The following is a 25,261-nucleotide window of genomic DNA, read 5'->3' on the forward strand; positions in this document are numbered from 1 at the left end:
GGGTGAACACAGCGAGGGACACAGCATCCTCCCAAGACACTCCTGAATCTCATCGCAACTACTTACAGCTCCAACAGAGGGGCAGCTTAGAAAATCAACGGTCTGAACCCTTCGAGAAAATGTCCATGTGTGCGCGGGGCTGGAGCGCGGTGGCAGAGCACATGCCTAGCGCACCACATTAAAAAAAGAAACATACATAGAGGCATTCTGGCCACCTCCAACTACAAAAGTTTTGTTTTTTTCAATGTCCATGTGGGCTGAGGGTGTAGCTCCGTGGGAGAGCAAGAGCTCTGCACAGGACTGATCCCCAGCACCAAAGGGAAAAGAAGAGAAAAAAATGCTACATCATGAAAGGCAAAGACACGATGAGAATATCAGAAAGGACTCAGACTACCATGACAATGTGCTCATACCCTGGGGTCATCCTGAGCCAGGAGGTAGGAAAGTCACCATGAGTGGTGACAGTGAACTCCCTAGAGAAACTAGAATACAGACTGTACACTGGGTAACGTTAGGTTAATACTTCATTTTATAATTTTGATCATTATATTCTGGTTACATAAGAAAATACTTTTAGAGGGGGGCTCATGTCTCATCCTCTCAAATATGTACACGTGAAAAGGGAGAGGGAACGCAAACATTAAATACCGACTCATCTTGGGGAAGGGCCACTACTGGGAGGAGTTCTTGGTGCTATTCTTAGAACTTTTCTCTGGGGAGAAATGACTTCAAAACAAAAAGTGAAAAGGAAAAGCAAAAGCAGTCTTAGGTGGTCATCCCCGAGAACTCAACCAGCATCTACTAAGGTGTGCGCTCTACTCGGAGCATGTGTGAAGGCAGTTCCTGGCCATGAGACCTAACGGGAAGTCTGCTGGTGGCACCTCTTTCCCTTTGTCCCGCCTCCTGACACCCTGGGTGGACGGAAGATAGCATCCACAAGGAAGGAGGACAACACACTCAGGATAGAAAGTACACAGACGGGCGGAGCCTAGGTCCCCACCGTCAGCAGAGCAGCCTGGCTCACTCTGGACTTCCTTTGAGTTCTGGTTATGAAACCAAGTCCTGCGTTAGCCAAGATCTTCTCTGTGCTCAGTAGCTGAATGCTTTAACTCCTACATTTTATTTAGGAAGCTCATATTCAATTCCAAATCTCTTTGTTCAATGTATTCTCTGTCTCCTTAAGATTTCACTCCTCTTGTTCTGTAGGGAGGGCCTTACTCAAGGTGCCCTGATAGCATTAAAGTGTGGACCTTAGTTGGTTTGGGTCCTGAAACATCTCCAGGCACAATAACTCTGGTGTTCTGAAGACCTCAGCGCTGTGGTGTCACTGGCAAAGACAGGGGAAGAACACACTGTCCTCACCACACTGTTCCTCAGGGCAGTCGCGCTGAAGTTTAACACAAGGCCAGGCTCCGCCACCAAACGAGGCAAAACGGAAACAAAGGACTCTGACTCCTTGGGTTTCTTCGAGTGGGCGAAACGCATCATTCCTAAGACATTCCTCCTGTGCAAAGAAATGATTTTGGAAAATAATTTTGACATTCAAAAGGAAAATCATTCAACACCACTCCCACCACAAGGAACAAAGGGTCCTGGGGAAAATGGCTTGGGCTGGGTTTGGGAAGCAGAAGGTCTCAGACTGACTCTCTGTGGGGACTGAGGGCACAGCTCGGTGACAGGGTGTGTGCTTAGCAGGCATGGGGTCTTGGCTCAATTCCTGGCAATTCCCCCAAACCACTCAACCTAGAATGTTCTGTTCCCATGATGACGATGTAGCAGAAAGACACACAGGCTATGCTGAAGGGCCCCCATGCCAAACTTGGGACGACTGAGCATCAAAAGCAATAAAGACAATAACTGAGTACAACATGCTAACAAAACTATAGGGATGCTGGAAAAAGAGAGGCTCTTTTTTAAAAACCAAACCAAACCATATCTCACAATAATTGTAGAATGGACAAATGGAAACACCCCTCCCCATCTTACAGCCATCAGGCTAATGCCACTGATTCGGACAGTGATGTTCCATGATTTCTAAAACCATGGGATGAAAGGTCTTTAGGAAATGGCAAGGGTAAATGATATCAGATTATCACAACCCAGCTTTTGATGAATCACTAAAGGAAAAAGGTGCCGAATGTGGAGAGACCTGTCACACATCAGCTACACCACATAATTCACCCTAACCGTGCTAAAACAGACAGATTAACATTCACATACCTCCTGAAAGGACACAATAATATACAAGATCAACCAGGTAATTCACATTCTTGCTAAAAATGTTTAACCTGAACGGAAACTTGAGGAACCAAGCATAAAAACTGATAGTGTGGAATGTTCTTACAACTGGCCTGGATTCGACAAAACTTGTCAACATGATGAAAACTGAACCAAAATGGGGCACTAGCCTAAAGGCTACCAAAAAACCAAGACAGTCAAATGAACCTGGTCTACAAGAAAGGAAAAAGACAAAAATAGAGTTGTTGGGTTAGTCAGGATAATTTTAATACAGACTGCCTATTAGATAACACAATTATGTCATTGTTGAGTGGGCTGGGGACAGAATGGTGGTACAGTTAAGAGAATACCCTCCTCAGGAAATAACTTCCCAAGAAAGCACTGTGGGCTGAAGTAGAATAACAGCACTTTCCTAATAAAGCACAGAGGACTGAAGTATGCTAATAATGAAGATTTTCCTAATAAGATATCGAGGGCTGGAGTAGGGTGATATTTACAGCTTCACTTTCAAATGACTCAGCAAAAAGTGCGACTATGTGAACACAGGTATACACAGAGAGTAGGGGGAGGGAGGGGGTAAAATGGGAACACAGGGGACAATCTGGAGCCAAGGACCATGTGAGGGGTCAAGGCACTAACCCTGCAGCTCTTCTAAGATGTGAAACTTTGTCAAAATAAAAAGATAGAAATATCATCAACCACCAAAAATTAAGGAGTGCAATTTGAAAAGGGGACCATGTGCAATTTGAAAAAAGGACTGCTCAACAACAGAGAGAGGAAGATGAGAGACACACCTGCAGACTTTGCCACTCTTGTGTTTCTTCCAACTTTCATACAAGTTATTTGCAAGTTCCAAATCCACATCCCAGGTAGACCAATCCAGAGAAAGGGCCCCATCCCAATTAGGATTTTCTAAAAGTTAGATCAGATTCAATATTTAGATTTACAGAAAGTACGACTCAATTCGTTAACAATACCACGAACTAACCGTTAGACTTCTCAAACAGAGAGGACGATAGAGTGAATCAATGCCACTCTTCTCCTCTCGTCTTTACTAAAAAGTCCCTCTAATTCAATGGCAAATGATATATCAAATTAAACAAACATGTAAAAAAACAAAACCAAATCGATTATGTAAAGGCATTAACATAAAAGACACATGGTTCATGAATACAGCCTGAAACAAGTTAAAATTATACTTGCAACATTTTAAACAGTTTTAAATCTAAAATGCAAAACTGTTTCCATGGACATGTTCCTCATCACTGTCTGAGTCTTTCCACATACTGTAGAGTGCAGAGGGAAAAGCCCGCCTAGACCAGGAGCTGATCCTCTACAAGGTGCATGTTGTTCACCTCACCCTACTCATCTGCTCTGTGCTAAAGAGGGGATCAGAAAAGAAAAAGAAAAGGTGGGACTCTCCCAAAAGAAACATCTGTCCTTTAAAACTCTCAATTATCTTAATAAATCAAAATGAAAAAAAAAAATAAAGCCCCAAGTTAGAAACTGCTTCCATAACAACACTAATGGCCTCTGTCACACATCATGATCAGCACTGCCTATGATATGTTTATGACTCTATCATTTAAGCTCTTTTACAAAAGAATCATAATTTTCTAATTTTTCCTGGTGACAAGGCTGCTATGATGATCAAACAATATTTTTTTTTTAAAAAAATCCCTTAAAAAAGCATAAGCTACTTAGGAATAAGAGGGCATTATTTACACAGTACCCTATGGGTGTCTGGAGGACTCTAACAATTTCAGGTTGTTCTGTCAGTGATTAAGCTAAGAACAGAATATGATGCAATTACTTTTGAAAAAAATTATTCCATCTACAAATGCTAACATCCTTCACTGCTTCCCACTTCCCCCAAATTGGAGTTCTACAGAAAGCCTAAGGGCAAAATACTTACCTGCTTTTGATTTTCCCATGAAATAATGCATGCCACAATGTGCTATCACTTCAAAACCCAGACTCCCTTCCTAGATTGAAAAGTAATATATGAATAACTTAAAACACAACACTCAACATAAAAATCCCAATGCACTAAAATACGAAGCAGACACTGCCCTTCTCCTCAGTGAACTCCCCTTTAACCAGATGTCAAACAACTAGAAAGTGATGTCTTGGTTTCCTTTCTCCTTGAATCTGTTCTGAGAACTCGGCGCCATCTCTCCCAGAAGGGCCACTAGAGCAGATCCTGCACAACCATTACAGCCCATAATGACAACCGTTGGGCCCACAAGACACAGCGCTGTCACGTGAATTAAAGATGAAATTAGTCTCAGGACATTCCTAGTGGCTTCTGTCTTTTTTGGTTTTTTCGTTTGTTTTTAATTGTCCTCTAATCCTCTGAGAAACTGTCTATCCATCTAAAGAACTTCTTGCTACTCAGGGCATTTAATGCCCCACTTCTCAGTTTGGGGAAGAACAGACTTGCTACTTCATCATGCACCTGAAACCTGCCTCCTGCTCCCTCCCTTGGTCACTCTTCTTATATGCATCTCTTGTTTAGAAAAAGGAAATTTCTAAGAAATCTTCCCTGCTCAAAATATGGATAAATGAAATTAGCTTTACATTTTTGTTGAGTTGTTTGATTTGCAAGGTCCTACCTTCACACTTACAGCCTAAACATGAACATTTCTAACTATAAAATATCAACACCAATAAGTGAGAAAAATCATAAAGATGGTTGCATGAATGTCTCATAGTGAAAAATTAGAACCCAATATTATATAGAATAGCTTGGATCAAAAGGAAGCAATAATAACTAAATGAAAAGAAATAAAACGTTAAGAAAAAAAATGAGACATGATTAAGATAATCTAAATTAAACACAATTTACCCAGATTTTAGAAAACATTCTCTTGTGAACTCTTAGGCTTTTGACTTGTCCCATTTAAGAAAATTCAAGGATTATAAGCAAAACTCAAAGTCACTTAAAAAGTGGTCTACCTAAAGCATTTAAACCAATGTGATTTATCTCAAGGCAAGGCCCTGAGTTTCATCCAAGGCACTACTATATTAAAAAAAAAATTTTTTTTGAAACAAATGAAAATGAAATCTATTTACATGCTTATCTTTCAATAATCAACTGCTTCATGAAAAATAGACCCTTTCCAAATAAAAATTTCCAAATCTGAAAAAACTGATCTAAGATTGGCCTGGTAATGGCCTTCAATTTCTTAGGTGGCCTTAAAGAACATGAACTTAACCCTGTTAATAAAACCCAAGCACCGTAAGTAAAAAGAAACAACAATTATCAAGAAATTTATAACACACATGGTGTTGTAAACAATACCTTGGTTGGTGCTGAGAAAATCTGTAGAGGTATTGCAAAAATGGCACCTATGTTTGTAGTCAAAAATACATTGGTGAATAGATTTATGGCAATGTCTTTAACAGCAAGTTTCAAAGAAAATATATTCCAACAGCCTGGAGGTAGAAATAAAGGGCCAGTGAAATTCAGAATCTAAAAAGAAAAGAAGCAAGAGAGATTACTTTTCCTAACACTGATTAGGATTTAAAATAATTACAAAGTATGATGTTGAAGTTCTTCCATATTTTGGAAAAGCACAATTTGACTCAATTCATTCCAGATCAAGGACGGAAACATTTCTTATAGAAATGACAGATTTCAAATACTGCTTAATATGCCCGTATTTTAAATTTCACAAAAGTAATCTTCAAGTGATCATAAATGGCATTTTCAAAAGCCTACTATATTTTACCACAAATAAGGTATATAATTACTATACACAATCTTGTTTATAGAAATCATGTATTACAGCATTTTTGAGTAATAGTTAAGAGTAAATATTCTTACAGAATATAATAATGTTCATTTTGAGATCCATGAAACAATTGTGTTTGAAAAAAGGAGAGAGATCCTAGAAGTAATTCTAAAGGTTTAAAAATAGGTCAAAATTAATGAATTTTTTTTGGGGGGGTGGGGTACTGGGGATTGAACTCAGGGACACTCAACCACTGAGCCACATTCCCAGCCTTTTTGTATTTTACTTAGAGACAGGGGCTCACTGAGTTGCTTAGCACCTCGCTTTTGCTGAAGCTGGCTTTGAACTTGTGATCCCCCTGCCTCAACGTCCCGAGCCGCTGGGATTAAAGGCATATGCCACCACGCCCAGCCAAAATTAAATTTTATAGATATGAATTTCATCACATTTGACTTTGAACAAAGCTTAAAATAGGTTAACACTGGAAGAAAAACACCATACATACCTTTAAAATGTGCCTAGCGTCCTTGGAAACAAACACATCCTTTAACACAATGTTACGGTCAAAATGGTTGAAGTACCATATTGACCACACTCCTGATGTGTTCTCCTGACTCTCCACATGAAACTGGGCTGCAGAAGGGTCCACTCTGAAATACCTGTGAGCAGAAGACACACATGCCATCGGCCCAAGTGCAGAGAACCACAGCACTTCAGGGAGCACCCAGGTGCCAACAGGGGATGCCACAAGATATTATGGATGCTGCCAACCACCACAGCAATCACCTCCTCAACCATCTGTTCACACCTGCAACACCTAAGGGCCAGGGTAAAGTGGCCCACCATGACCAGGGCAGCTCAGGAAAGCTACCAGGACAAAAGCAGGACCCAAATTCTACTCAGAAAACACCATCCGAGCACCCCTTCCCACACACCTGGCGGCCTGGCCCAGAACCTACTTCAGACTGAATTATTTAGTTACTCTTTCCCATTCTGCCAAGGCACCTCTCCCTGCTTAATAGCAGTGTGAACGCACAGCAAAGAAAGTCCAGGAAAAGACCCATAGGACTCACATGAGCTATAGTTCTGAAGACCTACTGGGGAGGAAAAAACCCCATATGACTTCAGGGAAAGCAGAACGAACCTACCCCTGCACCACCGGAGAGGAGAGGCATGCTTCTAGTGTTGGAGTGATTTTTGATTTCTTCACATCTTCTATCATCCCACTGCCACAGGACATAGCTGCTTTAGATATTTAAAAAATTTTTTTAAAAGTGAAGCATAAATATTTTCTTTCATTAAATCTGAACAAAAACTAAGTTATAGTTTTTATAACTTTTTCTTAAAGGTTTTTTTTAAATTTTTTTTTTAGTTGTAGACGGACACAATACTTATATTTATTCATTTTTATGTGGTGCTGAAGATTGCCTCACACAGGCTAGGCAAGCCCTCTACCACAGAGCTACAACCCCAGCCCAAGTTTTTATTTATCACTTTTTAATTCATTTCTTATCACCATCAAAATAGTGAATCTTGTATATATGGCAGCATGCTCTCTCAAATGCTCCTGTCTATCTTCACTAGCTTGTTCCAGTTATCTGGAATACGGTGTCTACCTCCCACCGCTCCCCCTCTCTAAACCAATCTCTAATTTCTTCCTGATGGGAGGGGGTGGGTCATTACTTGGGGATTTCTTTTACAAAGATCTGTCTTCCTCATAAATAAGAGGAAAGTCCTTAGATCTGCCAGATGACAAAAGTGAAAAATGAAGCTCATTGGTGTTGAATCTTAACTCTCCTTTTTAAAGTTATATATACGGTGCAAAAACAGAAATTCAAATACTCAAATAAAAAATGTGATTCTAATGTGAACTTTGCCCAACCTTTGTAATTATCTTAAGAGAGGCAACTGCTGGCACTTTCTCAAGCACCGTCCAGGCATGCAGACACACTTTCAAACACCTACACGTCCACATACAGCTTGCACTGTATCTCCATGGATCCATGGATGCCTTTTTTTTTAATTTGCGGTGCTGGGGATTAAACCCAGGGCTTTGTGCATGTGAGGCAAGCACTCTACCAACAGAGCTATATCCCCAGCCCCTGTGGACACTTTTCACATACTGCTTGCACTGCATATCCTTGGACGCTTTCCAGTAGCTCCAGGGTACACCCTTCTATAGATGTGCTCAGTAGTCATCTAACAGTGGGTGCCTTAGATTGTTCTGTTGTCACAAAGAACAGGTTCAGGTTTGTTTTAGTTGTAGCTATCATTTGAGATGGGGTCTTGCTTATTGCCCAGCTTGGCCTCAGCCTATGCTCCCATCTCAGCCTCCCAAATAGCTGGTTCTATAGGTGTGCACTACCACAACCAGTCTAGGTACATTCTGAATTCTAGATGAATATATCTGTAGAATCATTCCTAGAACTAGAATTAAGGATTGAAGAGCACATATGTGCATTTTAAATATTTAGAGACTGTCAATTTTCCTTCTAAAACAGCCTGCATTAACTTATATTTCAGTGAAAACTTCAACATGTTTTCTTTCCTAATCATTACCAACACAGAATATTAACGACCTTTCGCTCTTCATTGATCTAAGTAATAAGCTACATCTCATTTGTTGCTTTAAATTACATTTCTTTAACAATGAATGAGGCTGGGCATGTTTTCCTATCCCTTTGAATTCCTTTATAGAACCCTTTTTAACCATAAGAACCCAAAGACAGGACTGGGTTTATGTCACTAGACATTCTGCATCACATTCTATGCAAAAAAAAAAAAAAAGAATAAAATTGGAGCTACACAACTACACTACCTGAGAAAGTGGCCCCTCCAGTAAACACGTACCTCTGGATCCTGTAAATCACTAAGTTAAGCTTTAAACTCAAAATCCTATACATATAGCAAAATACACCTGTCATCAACAAGAGCTTTGATGTCACCCTATCTCTTAGAAACATTAGGGCTGTGGTTTATTAAAACCAAATCCATTTGCTTTTTTTAAAACCATGCCTGAGTTTGAGTACCTGCACAGAAAAAAATTACCAAACAAACAACTAGATAACAAAAAAAAAAACTCCAATATTTTTAAAATGTGTACCTTTGCAACTAAAAGAGGCGATCTTTGTAAAGTTTGTTGTAGAAGTAGGCAGCAGGACTGGTTCAAACTGAAGAGACAGAGCATCTCTCTGTGAGAAATGATGTACATCCTGTAACAACAATAAAAAGTCCTCATTACTACTCTCAGCCAGAACACTTACCCATTCCAAACCCACTCTGTTAAAATAAGTAAACAGCAGAGACTGTATACCTAGTAACTGCTCAGCAGATGTGTCTGTCACAGCAGGGAGTGGGTGCTGGCACCCACCCTCCAAATAAGGCTTCAAGTAAAAGAATGGCTTTAAAGAAGAGCAAAAGAGTGTGTGCAACTGTTTCCACATCTGTCCTGAAAGACCCTCATGTTCTGCAATCTGATGCACCCTTATGATTTCAAGTTCTACTTTGTGTGAGAATTTATAATTACCTGTATCCATATAAGGCTGTTTCCTGAATGTAATATATACATATTTACTGCTGATTCGTCTGTTCAAAAGAATCAGAACAATGAGATTAAAACAAAGAGCCATCTCATCTCCACACCTTAATGATTAAACATTCCTAATAACTTGTTTTTTTTTTTTTCAAAATGGAAATCAAAACTGGGAGCCATTTTCTTCTATGTATTCTTTTAAGTCACACAAAAAAAGATCCTTACAAAAAGGCCCGATACCATCAGCTCTTAAAATGGTATACAAGAGTCAGGAAAGAAAGTCTGAATTTAGGGTCATCCTGGTCTTTTCTACATCACACTAATCACCTGGACAGCTTCAAATAAAGCTGTTTTCCTGCTGCTTGGACACCCCTGTATTTCCTTATTTAGACAACTATATTCAGAAAGAATGAAACTCCTGGCATCTTAAAACACATGCTTCCTTTTAGCCTTTACCAACGGAAAACTTCCCCATGGGGCAGGGCCTTCTCCACATCGATGTCTACCTGGCCATCACTACTCTGGCCAATTCTGAGGACTGGAAGTTAAATGATGTTTGACTGACTAGACTGCCAACAGCACTGGGGTGCAGCTCAGTGACAGAGCACGCACTTAGAATGCATAAGGCCCTGGGTTCAGCCCCAGTACAAAAAAGCAAGACTGCTAATTTAAAAAAAAAAAAAAAACTTTTAAACTATGCTTTTGTATACGTTTGTACCATTTTTAAAAATATGAATACACATATACACTCACATACTGTCATAACCAAAGAATTATAATAAATCCCATATTATGAATTTCACGGATCATAGGATGTGTGTCTCCTACAAAAGTTCTTAGAAAGTCAAACGGATAAATAGGTTGTTTCTGATAAATAGGACACCTACATCCAGAGGTTAAATTCACAGAACCGAACACAAAAATTTTACTCTAACTTGTGAGGCATCCAAGAATAACCAGCCCTCAGCTATTAAGATACAAAACAGCATGACTTGTTAACAGAGACGCCATACAGTAAAATTGGAATAAAGCGCCATCAGACTTCAAACACTGAATATTTAGACTACCAAGGCCATTTGATTTGTTTACTATCCTCAAAACATTAAAAAAAAAAAAAAAAAAAAACATTTACAAGGAGACTCAGAACAGTCTGCAATGGTCATTTAAGCCCCTTCCCCAAATACTATAGCCTGGTTAACAGCTGCAGGCTGAGAACCAGTTACTGTTACACTCCCTCCCCCACCCCACCGCACCCCAGGTACTGGGGATTGAATAGGGTGCTCTACCATGGAATCACAAACCCAACCTTTATTTATTTATTTAATTTTAAGACAGGGTTTCACTAAGTTGCCCAGGCTGGCCTTGAACTTGCAATCCTCCTGCCTTAGTCTCTTAAGTACAATCTACAAGTAAATGCTATCAAATGATAATACAAATTAATCAAAATATACTATAATGAATTTTCCCCTCCTTTGGCAAAACTGGGGATTAAAGTCAGGGTCTCAAGCATTCTAAGCCAGCACACCTACAATTGACTACATCCCCAGTCTATGATGAAAATTTTTAAAGATTTCACCTTACCTGAGGTCTCAGATTTATCTGTTGCTACATAAACAATAGAGAGATGATCTAACAAATCTTGTGTGTTTTCTTCAAATTCTTTTGAGGAATTTTCCATTGTTACAATTACGTTCATTCGTAAGTGCAAAACATCATCAGACTCCAGATAACAATTCTGCGATTGAAGGGAAGGAGGGAAAAGTGAAAACTCAAAAAATTATCTGAACTTTGCAATGTCAATTTTTTAAAAAGAAAAACACTTAAGATCAAGGAATCTTCATTTCCAAGAACAGACAGACTGTTTGGTTTTCTGTTATTCCTGTTGGTTTTTTTAAGTAGAGAGACAGGAAGAAGGAAGAAATACTAAATATTTTACCTTTAATTGCTGACACACTTTATTATGTAAACTGCATTCCAGTTGCACTTGCAAGAGGCTACTATTAGTGGTTTCTGCCTACAAAGAAAAAGGGGGGGAAAGAACTTTATAAAGGATGTAAAACACACAATCCAGCATTAATAATATACTATTCCTCATTTATTCAGAAACCACATTCGCTCATTTATTCAACAAATATTTGAGTATCTGCTAAATACTGGGCATTATTCTATTTACTGGAAATACAACAGTGAGCAAAACAGAAAAATTAGTGCTGCCACTGGGTTTACTTTCTAAAGGAAATCACAAATTCTTTCTTGGGCAACATGAAAATTCTCAGCATGGCAATAAGCAGGTGAATATATTCTAACTATACATAGAACGCTGTACCTTCAGCGCTTCCATTGCATGTTGAACATTCTGTTCAATCGCTGGAGTTTAAAGTAGGTTTACACAGTAACAGTCAAATAATTGTTTTCAAGTGTGCCTTCTATCCGTACCTTTAGAAGCCATGACCCTGACCCTCAAGTCAGACAAAACTATAAAAGATAATACCCACAATTAAACTAGCTATCATTTTTAATATCGGAAGTGCTATGGAGGGAAGAGACAAAACTATGAGAAAAGAATGCAGGACTTTGTCAGGTTCCAAGATCTTAGGCACATGGAACAATCCCAACCTATCTGGCAAGGAAATGAAAAAAATCCAATCGAGGGACACAGCCATTTGGGTAGGAGGGTAGGGGCTGCAGACAAATGTGAATACCCTGGATATTAAGTGCAGCATGTGAATCTAAAGAACCTGGGCCATAAAATTTCCTCAAGTTTGACGTCTCTGGCACCAGGACTCTAGGTACTTGACCTGGGAACAAGTCAGAGCATTGGGAAATCTCAGCTGGGTAAAACACACTCCCCAAACCCAGGCTGCCTTACACAGTGTGTGAGCATCTGTGAACTCCAGCAAGATGCATTATGAAGCCGACTCACAATCATGTAATCTGTAAGATTACTCAAGTACATATATAGAAAAACATTTTAGGGGCTGAGGGTGTAGCTCAGTGGTAAAATGTGTGTTGAGCATTTTTGAGTCCTTGGTTTCAATCCCCAGCTGGGGGGGGGGGGGCGGGTATTACTTCAGTTGTCATTCAGACAGTTGAAGTACAGAAAAGAATAAAACACACTACATTTTCAATGTAATAAAACTATGTACAGTAAAGCCAAGCCTATCAACGGGACCAAATGTTAATCAAAGGCACTTTTCCAAAGTTGCTAGAAACCACTAGTTTTCTTAAAGAGAATAATAAGATTTATACAGTGAACCTAAAAACCTAAGAACTCAATTTTTAAATTTGTCTTTCTATGAAAAAATCCCTCCACCAAAGACATATACCAAAAAAGCCAGTAATTTTCTAAAAATGCTTTAACCACAGTTTCAAATGGTCTGCAAGAAGCCAACCAAAGGAGCTGCTCCTTTTGCTCTTGCCTCCTTCGGCCTCAGTGAAGAACATTAACCACTTGTCCCTCTCTGGCTCCTCTCCTCCTCTCCAACCACCAGACCCTGGAGTAACTCTGGAGGCCAATCCTGGCCCTCCTCTCTCTTCCTGAGGAAGCTCTCTGACAAGGCCAAGCCTCCAGCATTTATTTCTCAAACTCGGATCTTTCCGCACACCCACAGTCCAACACCCCCCAAGCAGCCATCCCGTATCTTAAGACCCATATTCACCAACTGTACCATTAATCATATGGTTGTGTGAGCCAGAGACCCAACACCAACTTCACGCCACCTTCAAATTCAGAACCAAGTTAGAGTAACTGTTCCTCCTCAGAAGCCCCTGAACCCATCCATGTGTCTTCATTCTTAAATGCAGACTTCCAGGGCTGGCAAACTATGCCACAGGCTAACTCCGGCCCACTTCCTGCTTCTGTAAACAAAGTTCTATTGGAACCCAGACCTGCCTATTCCTTTCTGTACTGGCTTTTGTGCTACAATAGCACTGCCACACCTACAGCACCTTGTACCTGACCTTCTTAACACTCCTCATTATAATGTAACAAACTGGTCAAGGTCACCCTCCCCAGCAGACCACAAGCACCCAGTCTGTGCTTTTATCACAAAGTCATTAGGTACTCAACATGCAGTTAGCAAATGAACAGAACAGTTGGCACACAGTCATAATCACAGTGGGGCTGGGCAAACTGGGAATGGGAAGAAAGTAAAAATAATTTTAAAATACCTATAATAGATTATATACCAAACCTGACATTTGGTGTACTTCTGATCTGAACTATTCAAAGTTTAAAAAAAAAAATCAGCATACTTTCAAAGTACACATTTATAATTAAGATTCTTTTAAAGGAATCTGCAACTACACCTTTTCCCTTAAATGTCTGAGTAGAGAGAAATTAATAGAAGTTCAAAATTCTGATTTTGAATATGGTTAAAAGCCCTATGTCCAGTAACTTGATATGACTTAAAGCCTAATAGTTTGTCCTTTTGGTAAATTTCTACATGGATAAATTTATAATCTGACATTTTAAGCATGACAAAATTAGCTAGAAGCATGACAAAAATACACTCTATTCAAAATGCTTGGCACCAGAACTATTTCGGATTTTGGGCAGGGGGACTTGGAACTATTTCCATATACATTACGAGATCTCTAGGAGATGGGATCCAAGTCTAAAGACAAAATTTATTCGTTTCATATTTTATACATGGCCTAGTCATCGTTTTATTTATATAACATTTTAAATAATTTTGCTAATGAACAAAGTTTGTGGACCCTGAACCATCGGACCTGTGATGTCAATAATGGGGCTCAAAAGGTCTCAGATCTTGAAGCACCTGGGATGACAGATTTCTAGGGCAGGGAAGCAAACCCTGGGGCTTCATTTCTTTGCTGTAGAGTACATCTCCAAATCCCACAAGGGGGAGTCCTAGCACCTCCAAACTGCCCATGCAGCATGCTGAATTTTCTAAGAGAAATCTACAAGTTCGTGCTTTTCACAGAGAATGAAACTTTTAAAAAGAAACTATGAGCAAAACATGAGCCATCTGAAGCAACTACTCAGACTAGCATTAAGGAGCCAACTGAGCACTCAGTGAGAGCAGGACATGGCCTAATAATCCACGTGTGCCCGGGCAAATTAGGAGAGAAAAATGAACAAAACCCTAATTCTCAGTTTTTGAAACCTCCCATATTACTTTAACATCTTACTTCATATTTTCTTAATAGTCGTCATATAAAGTATGTGAAAGTATTCCTTTTTAGAAGATGGGAGGAAATGTAGTTTGAGGAAGTGACTTATCAAAGATCCTGGGGCCAGTCAGTGGGAAAATGGGGCATGGGGTGTTCCTGGTCTTTTCATGCAAAAAAGTCAGTACTTGAGCACTTTCTCCCGGTACAGGGGGTCTATACCAAGTCTACTCCTCCTGGTACAGGGGGTCTATACCAAGTCTACTCCTCCTGGTACAGGGGGTCTATACCAAGTCTACTCCTCCTGGTACAGGGGGTCTATACCAAGTCTACTCCTCCTAGGTGCTTACAGGCCTAAGCATTCATCAACACAAAGGCACATAATTGAATATAATGCCGATAAAATGCAACAGATAAGAAAAAGAAATGCTAAAACCCAGTTCTCTTAAGGAATGTACTCCCGTGATTTTGTGGTGAAGTGGGTAGGAGTTTGGGAAACTAGTCAAGAGGAAAGAAATCATCTCCCTCCACTTGCTAGGAAACTGATGGTCTTATAAGCACAGTGAATTTGAGGGATTGGATGCAAAAAAAAAAGAAAAAAGAAAGTCACTTTAAATGACTTGTATTAACAAGACGAAACTTAACAGAAGTAGACAAGAATCTGTACACTACACTAATCCAAAGAGAATGTTCAAGGCACTGGAATCATGATTTCAAGGTAACACTCACACACAAAAACCTTTCATTTAAGGAATATTACTATGAAATTTACTTAGATAAGTGCCAACCTTACAGTCCATTTTTCTTAGACACTCTTTTCTCCTTGCCAGTTCTGAATGCTACATTTTGGAGCTCTTCATCAATCTCTTATGCTACCTCTGTTTCAACAGGAACACAGATTCTGTCCCCGTCCCCCACCCACGGAGCTGTGTCCACTGCAGTCTGCACACCAAAGATCCTGTGTTAAATGAGAGCTCTCAGGCCCCTTCCACATAACACTCAGACTCCACAACCAAACTCCTCATTTAGTGCTTCCTGCATGACAGACAGGCTCAGCTGAACTCTTAGCAAGCACCACACAGTTATTTGACCCCGACATGAAACAATAATTGTTTCAACCCCCACCCCTGCCCTTCCATTCTGACTTTAGCCACCGAAACAAAATGTGCCTGCATGGTCAGAACGACTCACAGAAACATTCTGCAAAAACTGGGAACTGGCTGGAATGAACTTTGTAGTTTTGTTTTAAGGGAAAAAAGGGTGAGTAATACGTATAACATTTTTTCTTATCCACATCATTTTAGAAAAGGCAGCAGTGGCTTTGTGGTCAACACAGATTCAAGGTCAAACCCCAGCTGTAAACCCAGGGGGACATTTTCTTCCCACCCTAAGACTCAACTTCGGCTTCTACAAAACAGACTTACTGAACTCACAGCAAAATTATGAGCATTCAGTGAGCCACATACACCAACCAACAGCCTCAAAGGGAGAGTTTTTTTGTTCTTATTTGATTATTCACAAGTGATGCATTTATTTAGTCAAACTACAATAAACAAACGTGGGGAGCACTGTTTTCCACATTAAAGTTGTTAGAAGCAAACTCCTCTTCCTCACTCCTTTGGTTTCTAAGAGAAGGGATTTTTTTTTTTTACCCCCGCAACACTTCAATTTCGTTTTGTGTGATTTCACAATTGATTCAGGACCCAAGAAAAAAGAAGAAGGGTCATTTAAGGCACGCTGCCTCCCATCCCCTGAAAGTGCTAGAAACCCTGACAGACCAAAAGCAATCTGAGAACAAGTTAACCCTTTAGATAATAGGACTTTGGTGCAACCGAGGAGAGCTGACCCGAATCGCACAACACCTTGGTTTTTACGCTTGGGAAAATAACTTATTTTTTAATGACTACGACCTGGGCTGGCAGGTTCAGAACAGCTGTGAGGGACCTTGGTAGGTCATACAGCGATCGCGGATCTGTCCAAAGGCACGTAGCTATTTTTATACAACTGGATGCTGCTGGCCCAGAAGCAAATGGCAAGTAGATCCTGCAGGTCGGGCTCAGGCCCTGAAACAGGGCCCTGGCTCAGCAAAAGGTCAAGCTTTATAATGGAGGCTGCAAAAGCTTGACTTTCACCAACATGGGCACAGTGTGTCCTTCAACTGGTGTGGCCAAAGCAAGAATGAGGCTAGCCAAGGTACTGTGGAAGCAAACACTAAAATCAAACATAAAAGTACCATTAATTTAGCAACTGCACTTCTAGTTGTTTACTCAAAAGTGGTCACAGGGCCTCAAGAAGATATCTGTACACTCATCTTCATAGTAGCAAGGTCCACAAGAGCCAAAAAGTGAAATGAACCCAGATGTCCATCCATGAATGGATGAATAAAGAAAACAGGATGTACATACTATGGAATAGTCTGCGGTCTTCAAGAGGAATGAAATTTTGATTAACACAGACAAATCCTGAAAACACTGTGCTAAGTGAAACAAGCCAGAAACATGACAAACACTACAGGATCCCCTTTATCCGAAGGACCCAGCGTTTAAAGACAGAAAGTAGATTACTACTTTCCAAGGGCTGGCAGACAGGGAATGAGTCGTTAGTGTTTATTGGTGTGCAGCCACAGTTGTGCAAGATGAAAGTGCTCTGGAGATGGATGGGGCAATGCCTGTACAATAGGAACACACTTAACACTTAAGATAAAATTGGTTAAAATGCTAAATTTTACCATAGAGGAAAGAGGGACGGGAACAAGTAAAAGCTGAAGGAGAATAGGAAACCTTGAAGGCCAGGTGAAACAGACCAAAAAAAAAAACAAACAAATGGAGACACCCTGCGCTCCACACGAGAAGGTATTTAAAATGGGGACGCTAAATCTTTCTCCTTATGGGAGCCTTAAAAATGTACTAGTAAAGGAAGACAGGAAAGACATCAGCAGACGAGAAGTGTCCCTTCCAACAGAACTAGGATCCAGTCCCAGGAACTATGGAGACACACACTTTTAGGTCCCCCCTTGTGTTATGGTTTGCATCTTAAATGTTCCTGAGAGGCCTGAGCTGAAGGCTTGACCCAGCCCCCGGCACTCCCGAGAGGTCGAATGTCCTCTAGGAGCAGGGTCATGGCCCTGCATGCCCCTCCTCTCTGTTCCCCACACGCTTCCTGTGACTTGCAGCCTCCTCACACACAGGCCCAAGGCAATGAACCAGGCAACCCCTTCTATTGGGTCTCCCTCCTCCAATCCTCCCTCCTTCTGTCGCTCACAGTGGCAGAAAGCTGATGGACACACCGGCTGGGGCAGACGATCACTGCTTGGGCTCTGAGGAATCGGGACTCGGTCAAGACAGAGAAATCAGCAGAAAGGAAACGCGTTCAAGGAAAACCCAGCGGGGCCAGGCCGACGCAGAGTCGCTCTGACAGGGGACTATCTCCTGGGTGAGACTGCCCAGTGCAGCAGAGAAAACAAGGACTTGCTGGAACAATGGATGTCCCCAGTGGTCCCAGAATGCACTGATTTGATCTCTCACCTGGAAGAACTCGTCCCTCCCCCGTTAAAGAAACATAAAAGGAAAAAAATCTATCACGATGTAAAGAATCCACTAAGGAACCCAGAAGGACAAGGACTGATGTGAGAAGCTTATTAAACTGACCCTCAACTGAACCTTCCTTAGAGAGGGGGACAGGAGAGGACCAGCACTTCCTGAAGTCCCAAGCCATCTTGCAGAGCAGAAGGCCACAGTCAACCCTGTGGAGACAGCTGTGCACAGGGCCAAGCTCTTTCCCCGATGGCCCGTAAGGACACGAGCTTCCCACGCACCCACACACCCTCCGGGATCTGCTGAACACACCTCATTGAACCAAGTGCAAACAGGGGAACCACCTCCCTGAGACGGAGGTCCCAGGCCTCAGCGAGTCCACGTGAGAGGCGATGGCAGCTGCGCTGTGCTCCGGCATCGACTTCTCGGCCCAGGCCTTCCAGAGGCCCCGTCCCTCAGCACAGCAGACACCATCCAGCCTGAGAGTGCAGAAACAGGGCTCCGGGAAGAAACAGACCCACGCACGCAGAGAACAAAGAAAGACCCAGGAACCCGGCTGCCTCCAGTGCACATTTCTAAAGCTCTCGGGGAAGGCCAGTGTCTTGGTGCCGCTTCCTGAAAGAGGAGGAAAATCTGTACAGGTGGCTCCCCAACCCCAAAGCACCCAGACGAGCCCCCTGGCTAACGGTGACCTCTCCCCGTCAAGCGTCAGGAGCTAAGGTCCCAGACTCTCAACAAGCAGTGCCAATGGACGCCCACGCCGGCCTATCCTGTCTCCTTCCCTCCTTCACAAGCATGAAACGCTGGGAACAATTTTTTGCTTAGAATTAGCACCTGGAGAGCTGAGGCAGATTGCCCGTTGACACTCTGATACTCCGGGGTGTCTTATTTAGATTCTAGAATCAAGTGAGGCTCAGGAGAGTCCTACTACTGAACTACTAGAACTGCTGGAACCCGGAGGAAACCACACGCATCCTAGTGAGAGCCAGCCAGGCTGCAGCTTGCTGAAGGCACCACCCCAGCTGCCCCCAGGTGAGGAGACCTCTCGAGCTACAACAAAGAAAACAAGACAGGACAACAACATCCTCGGAATGCTAACACCCGCCAGGAAAATTTGATATGGGTCTACGGCCCTGAACTTTCATGCCTTGCCAGGGGAACCGAATCTGAATTTTAATTTAATTTCAATTATCCATCAATTTAACTCCTGAGAGTTTCATAATAGGAAAGGGTTTATACTCAAAAACTCGTCCTGAAGTTGTGATGATTGCGTTTAGCTGTGTGCCGAGCATTAGTTCTAAGCTCTTTATATGAATTCATTCATTCACTAGCTGCAGCAACCCTATCCGCAAGTGCTATTATTATCTATTTTATGGATAAACTGAACTACAAGGAGGCGAGGTAACTGGGCCAAGGTCACTCAGCTCCAAGATTATTATTCCTCAGGTGTCAGGTTTGGGATTGTCTTCTCATTCACGACCTCTCTGCCTCCCTGTGATGGGCCATCTCTACCAGGCTGGCGATTTTCACTGCAGCATCTTAACTTTGTGACTCGATCCCACCGTGAAATCTCTGGTGAGCTGTCTTGGATGGATCATAGCTGACATTATGATGGGAAACAGACACGGAAGTGAATGGCCTTGTAGCAGATTATGACTGAATCGATCTAATCCATTTCAGAGCTTTCCGGGCCTCCTTTGCCCCTGGAGGCAAGGGGTTTCCTACTGAGTGGGCTACAGACAAGGCGCCCCCACCGCTGCAGGAAGGGAGCTGGGGGCTGCGGGAGGAGGAGCTTTCCTTCCTGCTTCTCTCTACACCTGGTTAAGGGTTTCTCCTTCAGACCCAAGCCTCCTTCCAGTGGAGCACAAGGTGTGACCTCGGGGGACAGAGAGGTAGTAACCACTGGCCCTTACCTCAGCTGACACAGGAGAACATAGTTTATATCAGTAACATAAAGGTGGTTTTAGTTCTCTAACTGCTGATCTTTACAATATCCACCGATTCAAAATTTGGTCTTCCTTGTATACCAGGAAGAGAAGTGTTGATTGGGCATCTTTAAGTCTTCTAACAGAAGATGCTAGAATATTCTAATATAATGAATGTTTGCAAGAAGTCAATGGGAGATATGTGTCTCATAATTTCAGTTTTAATGTTTCCTTTAAAAAATTAATTTATTCAATTATCAACTTGTTAATGAATTCAATTATCATTCAATTATCCATCAATTTAATACATTATATTGTCAGAAACTGCCAGTTAGCGGGAAAATAAATATTGCTTAAAGAATGATACCTGTTAGCACTTACAGACTAGTAAAGGAAACATACACAAAAAAATAAGAGCTGTTGGTATTATGCACAACTCACCCTTATCTAAAATGCTTGACACTAAGAGTGTTTTGAATTTCAGGGTTTTTTTTTTTTTTTCAGATTTTGGAATATTTGCATATACGCAACATGATATATTGGAAATGGGACCCAAGTTTAAACACAAAATTGATTTATGCTTCAAGTACACTTTATACACACAGCCTGAAGGTAATCTGATGTAACATTTGTAGTGTCACTGAATTTGTAACTGCAACCTACTATCACATGCAGTCAGGTATGAAAGTTTCTAAACACAGGCACCATGGCACCACCCCAAACATTTCAGATTATAGATGTTTGGATAAAAGATATTCAACCTGTACTTGCTACAACAGGGCTCTCTCAAGGTTTTCAGTAAGTAGCCATCAATTCTCCCCAAGAGGCCATTGAGTTAAAAGAGGGACCAGGAAACTGGTGACATTGTAAAAAGAAAATTGATTTTGAAGAAGTAAAAAGGAGAAAGATGGGGAGGAGTGAAGATATTTCGCATACTAAAACAAACATGGAGGAGGAGGGAAGAAGAGCAACCCACAGCCACACAGCCGGCATTCCTCTCCTTCTAGAACCTACGCCAGCCACACTATCTTCCTTTCACCAACCCACCCCACTCTCTTGGGCTTTCTTCTCCCCAAGTTCTCATTCCATAGAATATTCCCATTTGAGGTTGTAATGGGAAAAGACTTGAAACACTTAAGCAAAGTCTCTCTCTTTTTTTTTTTTAAGAGCTAGATTCAGAGGCAGGTTGACAGGGGAAATTAAGTAATAGTATATATTCACCAGAATATAGTAATGATTTTCCAGAGTTTGACAGTCTGTCATTTTCATGTAAAGAAGATCTCATGACTTCTTTCCTCGTGTAAAGAAAAATTATTCAATGCATTACGATGCCCCACATCTGCGGGGACTCGCAGCTATCACACTCTTCATTCCAGACACCAAGGCAAAGAGCACAGTTACAGAGCCCCTAACCTTTCCCTGGGCTCTATTTTCCATCTCCAAACCCTACACTGAACTTCTGCCACTCATCTGTTAGGGAGAAATGTGCCCCTTCCCACTTCTCCTCTGTCAAATGGTAACTGGAAGAGTTCCGTGCGCTCCTCCTGATCTTACTGCCTGCCTTCCTGATTGCCGCATTTTATTGACAGATCAGCGCCTGTGAAGGCAAGCTGCAGATAAGGACTCAGGCCACCCTCCCCACAAACCTGGCAGGCTCCAGGTTCCAGCAGGCCCTGCCCACACTTGTCCCTGGCAGGCATTAAAGGTTTAACATCACCCCCTAAAAGCAAAGGCCATGCCAGTTTCAAAGGTTAGGGACTCCTGGTCTGAAACGTATTGAGTATCACACAGAATATCCAGAGATAATCTCTCCTTTACACAATCCAGTAACATGATCCCAAGGTGGGGGACAGAATCCCTCATCCACACAAGTCAGAAACTACAAAAAGGAGATCACAAAACATTAATCATGGTGACTTTTGCCTAATGTGACTGTGGTCTTGGGTTTATTAAAAAAAAAAAAAAAAACATGTATTAATCGTACACGTCATGGGGTTCAGTGCGGTGTTCCCACAAAAGCAAACTGCATGTGTTCAACCCAACCACGCTTCTGCTTTTCCACTCTCCCCTAATTTTCATTTCTCTGGGTTTTCCTTTTTATTTTATAGTCGCATAATTTCTTACAATCTTGAAAAGATAAACTCTTTTAGACAATTCAATAATATGATACCATGCCCCTCCCACACACACAAAACTACCTTTATTTTATAGAACTGTGTGTCAGACATTTCCCACTAACTTTAAAATTTCTCTAGGTTTCCCACATTGTTTTATAAGTGCATTTTAAACAATAACGATGATTTCAATAAAGATAATTCACATTTTTTTTAATCTCTCAGGCATACTTTGGCTCGTGAAACTATATGCCAGATTCTGAGACAATGGCAATTTCAAATATTCTCTTTGGCTCAAATACACCAAATCTCAGTAGCATAGATCCAACAAAGCACTGAAGAAAATACTAAAAAGTAAGTTTTGCTTTCTCATGAGCTAAACACAACTATAGCCCACCATGTGTTTACAGGGACAACTCTATTTTGTGTACTACCCACTTGTCAGACCTCTCCCTGAGGGAACCATAATTGTACGTTGGAAGAACTACTTAATATTCTGCCATGCTGATAACTCAAATTGATCAAATCCTTTTTCTAATGCTAGGCCTTCAAGATGGCTCTGCATTTTTACCATAATGAAAATGCTACGAAGAACATTTTACTTGCATTTACCTTTTCTGGACCATGAATGACGACATCAATGGATATGAAAATCATTAGGATACTTGGGGAAAATGTAAAAGCTCACAGAGCTGGAACTGCCAATCTTGGCTCTGCTCTTGACCTCTACTTCCCAGTAACTTAAACTCTAAGTCCATTCTACAATTTCTAATCTAAGAATTATGCCACCTGCCCCGGTAGTAAATCTGCTGAAGGTCAAACCGGTTGATGTGGGGAAAAGGTGAAGTTCTACAAATCTCAGAGGTTACAACCGGGTAGATGAGCTATTTGGGAATCTCAACTCAGATTCCCGTGGACTCATTATCTATTTAAAACTCCTGGGACCTTCATGAACTAAACTTAGGGCTGATAGGAAGGTTGTAAAAATGAAAAAGCAGGCCTTGACTCAGAGAACTTGCTGGAAAAGCAGGAGAGGGCACCAGCACCCAGTGCCACAGCAGGGTGTGAAGCCAGGGCTATGAAGGCCGGACGCACGGGAAGGATCCAGAGGAGCTGGTAGCCAAACTGGGTCTTGAAGGATGGAACCAGAAGGAGACTCACCATGAGCTAAAAGCTCATGAGAGTGAGTCTGAAAAAAAAGAGGGTGGCAATGTCCTGGGAAGGACAAAACCTTTGATGCTGGAGGACAGAAGAAAAGGGCAGAGCTCTGAGACAGGAGAGAGAAGCTGGACCCAGATTCTGAAGGGCCTCGCATGCTCAGCTGAGGAGCCTGGATTTTCACCCTGAAAGCAAGAGGGGATCCAGCTAATCCCATGACCAGGAAAATAATGACCAGCTGTGTTTAAGAAGACAGTAGCAACAGCAAGTGGACTGGAACAGATAAAGCATGAGAGGGAGAATAACCCAGGTGACAAGTGAGGACAAGACGCAGCAAAAGCAAAGAAACTGCTGATTCTCATTCAGACCCACTGGAGCATCCACTAGAACTCTCCCTTTATGGAGGTTAAAACAATGAATCGGAAAGATCCAGGAAAAAGGTTTAAAAAGAAAAAAGCAACCTTAACTTGTGTTTCCCTACCATCTTAGTCCATGTGAGCTGCTATAACAAAATACCCCAAACTGGGTAATTTTTGTGTGTGGGGTGACAAGCGGGGAGCAGGGAAGAACAGGTACGGGGATTTAGCCCAGGGATGCTCCACCACTGAACTACACCCCCAGCCCAAGTGATTGGTTGACTTTTATTTACATTTTGAGACAGGGTTTTGCTAAGTTTCCCAGGCTGGCCTTGAACATGCGATCCTCCTGCCTCAGGTTACTGAGCTACTGGGTTTAAACATGTGTGCTACCACACCTGGCTAGACCGGGGAATTTATTAATAACAGAACTTTATCATTCACGGTATTGGAGGCTGGGAAGTTCAAGATCAAGATCAAGTGACAAGAATTTCGGTGTCTCTGAGGGGTGGGGGCTATTCCTCACAGATGGCACCTCCTATGTGTCAAAAAGGTGTGAGGAGCAAGCTCCCTCAGGTCTCCTTCATTAAGGGCAGTAATCCCAACAGGTTAGCTCTGTCCTCCTGGGTCTAATCCCTCCCAAAGGCACCACTTCTTCACCACCTGCTCCGACACTCAGACCCACATCCTCCCAATCCCAGGTTCACATCTATGACAATCAGTGAAAACGCACAACCTCTTCTCCACAGAACCCGGTGGCTCCTATTTTTTTAAAAATGGGGCCAGCAAGAACTTAGACCGCAGACAAGTCACACATACCCTCTTGTTTTCAGAAGAGAGTAAGACATTAAATTCAACAGAATTTAGCAGGAAAAAAAAATTAGATATGAATGGGTTAAAATATAGAAATGAGAGGGACCAAAAGGAGCCCGTAATGCAAAACAAAATTACATATTCTTAGTCATTATTCACTGACACCCTAGTTCAGCTTACAAGAGGGACAATTTTTTTGTTGTTGTTATTCTGAAAAAAAAATTGGGACTTTAAATTTAGGATTCATACTAAGAAAGCAGAATTCATCACAATCTATAATGACACCATAAACACTTAAAATGTTTTTCCTTTCTAATAAGGTAAAAGGAACTTAGTTCACTTGACCATTTCTCTCTATATATATGCTCCTTCAGAAAAGGAGAACGAAAGACAGGACATCCTCTTCAGAATGCATTAGGAAAGCCACACTCTGTGACTTCATTTCAGCTCCACAACGGGGGTTGGCAGGCTCACTTGACACTTCCAATAGCAGGCAGTGCGGCCTGGCAGAAGGAACACAGGCCCAACTCACACAGACTCAGGTATGAAATTAGCAATGAATTTTTCCTCCAGTCTGTATCCCTGAAAAAACACCCATAATGATTTCTAGGCATTTTTAAACCTGATTTTTGCCATAGATCTCTAACTCTTTTAACAGGTTAAGAAATACGAGAACTCGTTGGGCAGGTCCTGAGTATCCACAGGAGGTAGTTTGTAGCAAG

The 25,261-nt window shown here is 41.6% G+C and overlaps 1 protein-coding gene across 5 annotated transcripts in view; it reads right to left on the minus strand.

Moving 5' to 3' along the window:
• The window catches only part of Tmem131l (transmembrane 131 like), a 166,770-nt gene that overhangs the window by 48,864 nt on the left and 92,645 nt on the right, over positions 1–25,261 (minus strand). For 3 of the 5 annotated variants that reach the window (XM_078022005.1, XM_078022003.1, XM_078022007.1), the window contains 10 exons: positions 11,444–11,521; positions 11,089–11,242; positions 9,502–9,560; positions 9,079–9,187; positions 7,124–7,220; positions 6,481–6,634; positions 5,543–5,713; positions 4,154–4,223; positions 3,033–3,150; positions 1,363–1,504 (listed from right to left, as the gene is read on the minus strand). In XM_078022005.1, coding sequence (XP_077878131.1) covers positions 1,363–1,504; positions 3,033–3,150; positions 4,154–4,223; positions 5,543–5,713; positions 6,481–6,634; positions 7,124–7,220; positions 9,079–9,187; positions 9,502–9,560; positions 11,089–11,242; positions 11,444–11,521 — 1,152 coding nt within the window. The remainder of the gene's footprint in view (positions 1–1,362; positions 1,505–3,032; positions 3,151–4,153; positions 4,224–5,542; positions 5,714–6,480; positions 6,635–7,123; positions 7,221–9,078; positions 9,188–9,501; positions 9,561–11,088; positions 11,243–11,443; positions 11,522–25,261) is intronic. The other 2 variants (XM_078022004.1, XM_078022006.1) reach the window with 2 other exon arrangements.

This window comes from Ictidomys tridecemlineatus, chromosome 9 (genome assembly GCF_052094955.1).
Source record: "Ictidomys tridecemlineatus isolate mIctTri1 chromosome 9, mIctTri1.hap1, whole genome shotgun sequence".
Lineage (NCBI taxonomy): Eukaryota > Metazoa > Chordata > Mammalia > Rodentia > Sciuridae > Ictidomys > Ictidomys tridecemlineatus.